This window comes from Octopus bimaculoides, chromosome 16 (genome assembly GCF_001194135.2).
Source record: "Octopus bimaculoides isolate UCB-OBI-ISO-001 chromosome 16, ASM119413v2, whole genome shotgun sequence".
Taxonomy (NCBI): Eukaryota; Metazoa; Mollusca; class Cephalopoda; order Octopoda; family Octopodidae; genus Octopus; species Octopus bimaculoides.
In genome coordinates this window covers 52,260,529-52,270,186 of record NC_068996.1, presented here as the reverse complement: position 1 = coordinate 52,270,186, position 9,658 = coordinate 52,260,529, and the positions used below count along the sequence as shown (strand labels likewise).

Below are 9,658 nucleotides of genomic sequence, written 5' to 3'. Positions count from 1 at the left end.
CAACGAGCTTCTTTCAGTTTCTGTCTACCAAATCCAGTCACAAGGCTTTGGTCGGCCCGAGTGTATAGTAGAAGACACTTGCCCAAGGTGCCACGCAGTGGGACTGAACCCGGAACCATGTGGCTGGTAAGGAATCTACTTACCACACAGCCACTCCTACTACTTCATCTTTCTCTCATCACACTTGACTTGTTTCCCTTTCACTCTCATTCTGGTGTTTTATGTTCAAGAGTATGACATTGAACTGCAAACAGTAATGGAGGACTGGTTTGGGAATTCCAGTGATTCTGAGGATTGCTGAACCACTTCTTAGCCACTATTGTTCCCAAGTCTACTCTGTAGACCTTGGAGTAGTAGCACCTGTTAGGGTCCCAGCTGTGTGTTAAATTGCATTTAACCATCTGAGCCAGGTAATGTTGAAAACAAGCAGATGAACAGACGGTAAACTGTCAATGGCCAGGACCAACCAGTTCAATCAGCAAACTACTGATATCCTTTATAGTTGTGGCATGCATAAATGAAATACTTCAGCTAGTAAAAGACCAAAATCATTTGTTGGTCTCACAGATCATTTGATCAGGTGATAATTATATTCACCAGTTACAGAGAAGATTAATATACATATTCACATGATATATTATCATATCATGTGTATTTGTGTGTGTGTGTACTATTTTCATGAATGTTTTTGAGGTTTGAAACAAAAACCCCAGCATCAGTAACCCTGATCATAATTGTATTTCTGCTACAAATTTTTTTATTCCTCATTCAAATCTGCATTTTTCTAATTGTTTGGTAATTTATTTTGAAAGTCTTTATCTGTCTTTTCTTCCACAGATGACATATACATATTGGAATGATGATGATGATGATGGACTATATTCTAATTTGCTGACTTAAGTTATCTAGTACTATGGCTGAATGTCCAGATAAAAAGCAAAATGAAAGCTTAAAGGCAGAGGAGAAAGAACATGGCATGAAAATTCTACAGGGTCTTAATAAATTGAAACATGACAAAATTTTGTGTGATGTGACTCTTATTGCTGAAGGTAAGATTTTAGGTGTTATAGAAATTCTATTTGAGACATTATGTGGATAATCAACTAAGCCAGAAATTGTATTTACTGTTTACTGTAGATGATACAGAGAGCCATATTTGGGGCCCATCACCCATCTCACTGTTAACCATTTAACATTTAAACTCGACATATCTGGCCTAAATGTTCTACCTATTTTATGTTCAAACTGATCGGATCTGGCCTCTTACACCTACCCTACATTATCATTCTAAAATTAAACAATCAGACCGTTGAAATCTCGGAGCTATAAGCTATGAGACAATGCATAGTTAATTCAAAATAATGGAAATGTATTAGCATTTCATTTGACAGAGTAATCTGAGTGCTAAAGTGTTAACACAATGACAGTTTTCTAAGAAATTTTGTGCTATTCTGTTGTAGAAAATTGATTAATAATTTGTTGAAAGTCGTTTTGCAACCATAGTTATATTTTCTTTTTCAAACTGGATACTGCATGGGCACTCTGCTCAAGCAAGACATGCCTTTTCCACTGGAAATCATGTAGAGATCAATAGATATCTATCACGGATCACACCAACTGTCAACTCTGAATAGCTTATCTGGGTTTCACAAATGATATAGTTTCTAAGCTATGGATTATTTAACTGAACCAATTCTTTTAGAACCACAGCCAAATACCCATCAGATGGTCATTTCTGGTTTCTGTAGCATTCAGTGGATAAGACACTGGTCTATCATAGATACCTTTCCCTACTAAAAGAATTGAACCAAGTACAAGGCGGCAAGCTTGCAAAATCATTAGCCCGCCGGGCAAAATGCTTAGCGGTATTTTGTCTGCAGCTACGTTCTGAGTTCAAATTCCGCCGAGGTTGACTTTACCTTTCATCCTTTCGGGGTCGATAAATTAAGTACCAGTTATGCACTGGGGTTGATGTAATCGACTTAATCCCTTTGTCTGTCCTTGTTTGTCCCCTCTATGTTTAGCCCCTTGTGGGCAATAAAGAAATAAGAATTGAACCAGGTAATGCTAACCAACAAAATACTTTTCAGTTCTGGAGTGCTACTCTCTACACCTATAAATTATTTCACCTGTGATACCCACTTAATGACAGAGTAAATTTGACCATTGAGAAAAAGTATTCTGTTTATAAGATAAGACTTGCTAGTGATATAATAAGTAATATGTTATTGACTCAGTCATCCAGGTCTTCAATTACACTGATTTGTAATAAACTAGGAATAAAAAGACTGCAGCCTCAACAGATTAAAATATTTAAAGCATTTCATTCTATGAAAGTTTTATGAATATTAAATGATCAAGTTTTCTTTTAAGAGAATAAACATCATTATCATCACTTTCATCATCATCATTATTAACATTAGAGTAAAGGCAATGAGCTGGCAGAATTGTTAGCACATTGGAACAAATGCTTAACAGCCTTTCTTCTGATTCATTACATTCTGAGTTCAAATTCTACCAAAGTCAACTTTGCCTTTCATTCTTTTGGGATCAGTAAAATAATTACCAATTGGGTTGATGTAATCAACTAACTTGTTCCCTTAAAATTGCTGGCCTTGTGTCAAAATTTGAAACCACTATTAATATTGGAAAGGAGCCAGGGGATGTGGTGATTTGCTGTACTTGGTAAGATATGTCAAGCTAAGTAAAATCGCTGCCTTCCACACATACAGGCTTGTCCATTCAGGTGCTGGTGCCACTTAAAAAGCATCTGCACCGGTGCTGCAATAATGCACCCATGCTGGTACTGCATAAACACACCCATGCCAGTGGCACTTAAAAAGTACCCTGCACACTCTATAAAGTGGTTAGTATTAGGAAGGACACCCAGCCATAGAAACCATGCTACAACAGACATTTGGGGTCCGGACAGTTCCCTGCTAGCCAGTTCCGTGTCAAACTGTCCAACCCATGCCAGCATGGAAAGCAGACGTTAAACGATGATGGTGATTAGTATAACAATTAATGAATTAAATGTGTTTTACTATTTAACCACACCTAGTTATTATTCAGTGTCTTGCTGAGAACCGGTTTTGTCATTCATTCTTCTGAGGCCAAAATAATAATAATCACCACTTGTGAACTGTTGGTTATTATACTGACTACCCACCCACCCCTTACGCTATCTTATATTTCTGGCCTTGTGCCTCCTTTCTAAGAAATTACTTGTTTTGTATTTTGTAAAACTAAGAAAATCATTGAAATGAAGCAACATTCTTCAGGAAAGTGGGTTATACATCATTAGATGTACACCTGACTTTCCTATATTAAATTAGAAGTGAACGGAACGCAGAACTCCAAACTGATCAACAACAACAATATTTATTTATGGTGGAAAATATACAGCTTCCAATTGTCCGGTTTCTGAGTAGCCTGAATGTAGATGTACTATCCCTAGAGATGAATCGTTGGAGAGACAACTTGCTTCTTCCACACTCAATGAGAGCTTGTTTTAGACCGTCTTGCTTGTTCGCTGTCTGGCGTGATAAGAGACAGAATAGAAGCGGGAACGCTTGGATGTTGAAATCCACGCATGCGTGGTTAAGCAATGGCGACTATACCTTTTTGGCGCCAATATGACGTCACTACAATTCTTTAACATTTCAGTATTTTACTTGGGTGTTTGGTAAGGAGTTTGCTTCCCAACTACATGGTTCTGGGTTCAGTTCCACTACATAGCACTTTGGGCAAGTGTCTTTTACTATAGCCCCAGGCCAATCAAAGCCTTGTGAGTGGATTTGGTAGACAGAAACTGAAAGAAGCCTGTTGTATATGTAGATATGTAGATGTGTGTGTGTGTGTGTCCCACCACTGCTTGATAACCAATGCTGGTTTGTTTATATCCCTGTAACTTAGTGGTTCAGCAAAAGAAACTGACAGAATAAATAAGTCTTTAAAAAAGTAAGTACTGGATTGATTCTGTTGACTGAAAGCCTTCAAGGTGGTGCCCCAGCATGGCCACAGTATAATGGCTGAAACAAGCAAGAGATGAAAGATAATTAAATTGTTCATTATTTACATTATTTACAATTGACGGATATTTGTCCTCATCTTGTTTGTTGTTAACACAGCGTTTCAGATGATATACCCTCCAGCCTTCATCAGGTGTCTTGGGGAAATTTCAAACCTGGGTTCTCATTCCTAAGGTATTTTTCAATGTTGTTATTATTATTCAGGTCACTGCCTGGAATCAAACAACCACTACTCCATGTGCCCGTGGGCATATGGTGTAGTGGTTAAGAGCGTGGGCTACTAACCCCAAGATTCCAAGTTTGATTCCAGGCAGTGACTTGAATAATAATAATAATAATAATAATAATAATAATAACAACATTGAAAAAATACCTTAGGAATGAGAACCCAGGTTTGAAATTTCCCCAAGACACCTGATGAAGGCTGGAGGGTATATCAGCCAAAACCTTGTGTTAACAATAAACAAAATGAGGACAAATATCCGTCAAATGTTAATAATGTCGTCATCGTCGTCGTCGTTTAACGTCCGCTTTCCATGCTAGCATGGGTTGGACAATTTGACTGAGGACTGGTGAAACCGGATGGCAACACCAGGCTCCAATCTGATTTGGCAGAGTTTCTACAGCTGGATGCCCTTCCTAACGCCAACCACTCAGAGAGTGTAGTGGGTGCTTTTACGTGTCACCCGCACGAAGGCCAGTCAGGCGATACTGCTCATCTCTTAAATATAGAACTGAATTAAATTGTTTGAGAAATAAAATGTTATTTTGATACTGATTCATTATTATAACCATTATTTCAACAATAATTTATTATTTGCCTAAAAACCTGTTTATTTATTGTTTCAGGTCATAAATTCCATGTTCATAGAGTTATTCTTGTTTCCTGCTCGGACTACTTCCGTTCTATGTTTACCGGTGGGATGAGGGAGAGTCATCAAAAAGAAATAGAACTGAAAGGTGTCACCAGCAAAGGACTGGATAAAGTTCTGGAGATAATTTATACATCTACTACATGTCTTGAAGGAGATGACATTTTTGATGTCATTGCTGCAGCAACACATCTCCAAGTAACTCCTGTAATAGAATTTTGTGAAAGAAATTTCCTCAGTGGCATGACAACAACAAATTTTTATGATTTTATCAACACAGCCAAACTTTACAGCATGAATAATGCATTGAAGCAAATTGATGTTTTTATAGCAAAGAATTTGATGCAGATTGCCCGTGAAGGTACCTTGCATCTATTGACTTATGAACAGATGCTCAACTGCTTGAATAGTGAGAATTTAAGTCTTCGAGAAATTGATATCTTTACAATAACATGGGATTGGCTTCGTCAAGACAGTGCTCATGAGAGTCATGCTGTCAGTTTAATGAAACTGATAAGATTTCCACTTATTAGTCCTTCTGATTTAGTTCAACATGTTCAAAGTGTTGATATGATGATGTCTATTCCAGAATTGCGACAGATGGTTTTACAAGCTCTCAACTACCATGTTGTTCCTCATTCACAGCCTTTGATTGCTTCCCTTAATGTTCAACTCCGTTCATTTGTCGAGCGGTTAGTAAGTGTTGGTGGTAGAGAAATCCATCCCAACCCATGTGTCCATGATGAAATATATATATTTGACTCAAAAATTACTGCAAACAGTTTATTAAATCGCCAAGAAATTGCTTCTCTCCCGAGTGCTTTGAGTCACATGCAAGTTGTCGTATTTAATAACTTTTTGTATGTGCTTGGTGGATGTACAACCCAATGTGCTCATGGAGAGTCTGCTGTGAATTTAGTATTACGATATGATCCAAAATTCGACAACTGGTATCAAATTTGTCCTATGTTGAATAAAAGGGCATATTTTTTTTCTGGTGCACTACATAATAAGATATATGCAGTTGGAGGAAAGTACAAAGATGGCAGTCTTGCTAGTGCAGAGTGTTATGATCCTTCTGACAATACATGGGATTTGATAGCTCCAATGCCCATGTCCTACCACGCCCACGCAGGAGCTGTATTTGGTAATTATATTTATGTTTCAGGTGGTTACAGTGGAAATCATTTCACTCCTGATATGCAAAGGTATGACCCTTTGACAAATCAGTGGGAAGATATGGCAACAATGTTAACTCCACGTGGATGGCATGTGATGTGTGTGGCACAAGATAAACTGTTTGTTTTTGGAGGTTGCAACCTAAATGCAAATCAACAAGCTCAGCCTGTGATGCAATCTGAATGCTATGATCCTGCTGTTGATCAGTGGACTATTATCGCTCCATTATCCATTTCACATAAAGAAGCATCTTGTGTCGTTTATAACGATCAAATTTATGTTCTAGGAGGGTATAACGTTCAAACAAAGACTGGACAAAAATTAGTTTCTAGGTTTGATGTTTATACCGGCATTTGGGAAACAGTTGGTGCTTTACCACGCAGTCTAACAGGTGTTGGCTACTGTACCTTGAAATTACCATCTTACAACATAGATGACATATGAGAGTCAAAAAATTCTTCCTTCAAGTTGTTGGAAATTTTTACTTTTAGATCGTTACACTCTCATACTGCTGTACTACATTTCTTTGGTGATACCTCTGGATATATTTATTTTATGTCTATCCATTTCTGTTCAATAATATTGGATATTTATAGCAGTAACTTGGTATAATATAATTAATAATAGACTTACATTAGTGAAATATATTTATAAGAGAAGTTCTTAAAGCAGATATAAAATAATCATGAAATTGAAATGGGTTAGTGAAGTAATTTATAAGCACCATCTGTTAAAATAGGTTTGGATGTCTCTTATTATATTGGCAGCTACAGATAACATTTGAATTTTGGGTGGAAATGAAAGAAAAAAATTAATTTTTTGGTTGCATTTTGAGTCCAAACTAATTCTTCTATGAAGAAATTTTTCAAAAATTAATTCAGTATTCAAGAAATACAAATTCATTTCCTTATTATCTAATGGCTTTCGATATCAAATGACATGTGCTTTTTATTTTAGTTCCAAGACCGTCCGTAGTAAAGTAGTAATAATATCTAAGCTTCCATTTTTTGGGTTCAGTGTAAAGCCTACAAGTTATACTACTAAGTACATTATCCAGTATTAACAGAAAAGCATGGCGACTTCCATAGCAGAATAGGTAGACATTTTGAAAAAAGCTCTTAATCATCTTTCTTTAATGTTGGTATTCAATTAATGAGCAATATCACTTTTTTATACAAAGAATTATTTAAAAAAAAAATACAACAGAGATGCTGTGTGTATTGTTGTTGTTGTTAAAGTAGCAGACTCCTACCCTGAAGGTTGTGAGCACACTCTTGCTCCTAACATTGCTGGGCAGCATTGAGCAAGGAACTTCATTTACTTTAGATGTAGTGTAAAGCAAACACCTGTGAATTGATACTGTGGAAACTTATAATGCATCAGAATTATAAGTCAGTGACTTGAAAAGCAGCAGTTAACTGTTAATAATTTATATTCCATTACAAACTTTTTGTTCCAGTTTGAAACTTAATTCATTAAAATATTTCCTGTGCATTTTCATTAAAATGGAATTATTCTAAAACTTTACATAATCAAAAACAAAAATTTAATTTAAGATGCCATTGACATGATTACAGATTTTTTAAAGAGCATGGCAGAGGAATGTAATTGTTATAATCATAATGATTTACATGATAATCACCATTTGTGCTTATTGCTCTATATCTGTAGATGTTAGTGGTGTTCTGTTCAAGTTGAACATTACATAAAATGTCTTTCAGAATTTGTGTATCTCTCCAAACTGTTTTAATTTTATTAATGATCTTCTTTCTCTTTGAATCCTGTTATTCATTTGATAATCATTAATCATACAATCTTCAATTTATTTAGTTTGTTTTGGAATCTTTTATTTATGCCCTCCATAAGTGAAAATCTTTCTGACTTGCAGTAGTAAATACAAAAACAAGCAAACAAAAAAAAAATTAATACACTTTAGTGAGAGAAAGAGAGAGTGAGAATGAACTCTATTTATATTATCAATTTGAAGACTCTTCATATTGAATGCATTTCTATAAGTAATTCAGTAACCTATCTTGAAAAACCATAAATAAATTAAAACCATATCTTCTACATGTTGAAAACTACCTCAAGCAAATGTGGCTTGCTGTTCACAATAATAATCTAGCTGAATAGTTTCTAACTCTAAACAAACCACAAACTTCTCCAAGAATGAAAACATGTCCCCTTTCCATTCATAATTATTCTCATTAGTATTCTAAAAAAAAAAATAGTCATTTATTTTATTAGCAAAATTTTCTTCTAATCTCTCAATTTTTTATAGCTCTCTTATTACTCCTTCCATGTAATAATTTCAGTAACTGTCTCTGCTTTCTTCTAAACATCTTTTAAATCATTGTAATCTTTTAAATCATTGTATTACACCCATCAATTCATCTGCAACACTCACATTGAGTCTCTTAAGATTTTTTTTCTTGATTTTTGCACAGCACTTAACCCACAGAATTTATCTTCTGTAACAGTCACTTGAGGATATCTACAGGTTTTTGGCATTCCAGTTATATACAAAAATAATCATTATCAACTTTTATAATTTTTTTTGGTAAACCCTGTACCCAGTGACATTTAAGTTATGTAAAAGAAAAAAAAACACAAACGAAAATGAAGAAAGAAATGAAAGCCAATTGAGTTCTAGAAACCTTACTGGAAGGCTAAGAATAAAAACACAGAAAAATATAGAAATTGTTGTTTATTACAATAGTTACACAATTTAACTTATGGCAGCTAAAGTGTATTAGCTTTATATTGCTATTGATTGAGGGTTGTTAAGAATTACTAACTCCTGTGTGTTATGAAATGTATTATTTCAAATATATAGGTTATATAAATTATGAATTTGTTAATTGCAATATTTTATTTGTTTTGCTTATTTTTATTTATTTTGTGTAGGTTATTTATCTATTGTTATGTTATTTTCTTTAATTACATATAATTATATAACGTTAAAATTATTAACTTTCTTTGAAGCAACACTGTTTAATACTGTGTTTAAGGTATTTAAGTACCAAATTTATCTTTTAAACATGAATTTGCATCACATTCTTCTAATGTAAATTCGATGTAGCAGATGTGCAAGTACATTAAACACCAGGAATGTACAAAAACTAGAATCCCTCAAAGCTCAGGTGGGGGGTTCCTTAGAAGTAGTTGACAGTTTCCATTACTTAGGTGACTGAGTTAGTAGTGGGGGATGTTGTTCCAAAAGCATAGAATAAGAATAGGTTGAACTTCAGAGAGCTACTACTTCTGTTAGTAATGAAGGGCCTCTCCCGCAGAGTGAAAGGCAGATTGTATGATGCCTGGGTGCAAACAGCTATGGTACATGGCAGTGAGACATGGGATGTGACTACTGAGGATATGTGAAGGACTGACAGAAACTAAGCCAGTATGCTCTGCTAGATGGGTAATGTCAGTGTGTGTATACGACAGAGTGCAAGTGATTTGAGAGAAAAACTGGGTATATGAGGCATCAGATGTCATGTGCAAGAGAGAAGACTGCACTGGTATGGTCATGTAACGTGTATGAATGAACGCAGTTGCATGAAGAAGTGCCAGACT

At 35.3% G+C, this 9,658-nt stretch overlaps 1 protein-coding gene across 4 annotated transcripts in view; it reads left to right on the top strand.

Moving 5' to 3' along the window:
- LOC106870458 (kelch-like protein 9) overlaps positions 1–8,951 on the top strand; it is a 69,361-nt gene extending 60,410 nt beyond the window's left edge. For all 4 annotated transcript variants that reach the window (XM_014916560.2, XM_052973767.1, XM_014916559.2 and 1 more), the window contains 2 exons: positions 838–1,049; positions 4,881–8,951. In XM_014916560.2, coding sequence (XP_014772046.1) covers positions 914–1,049; positions 4,881–6,526 — 1,782 coding nt within the window. In that variant the 5' untranslated portion in view covers positions 838–913 and the 3' untranslated portion in view covers positions 6,527–8,951. The remainder of the gene's footprint in view (positions 1–837; positions 1,050–4,880) is intronic.
- The last annotated feature ends 707 nt before the right edge of the window (positions 8,952–9,658 follow it).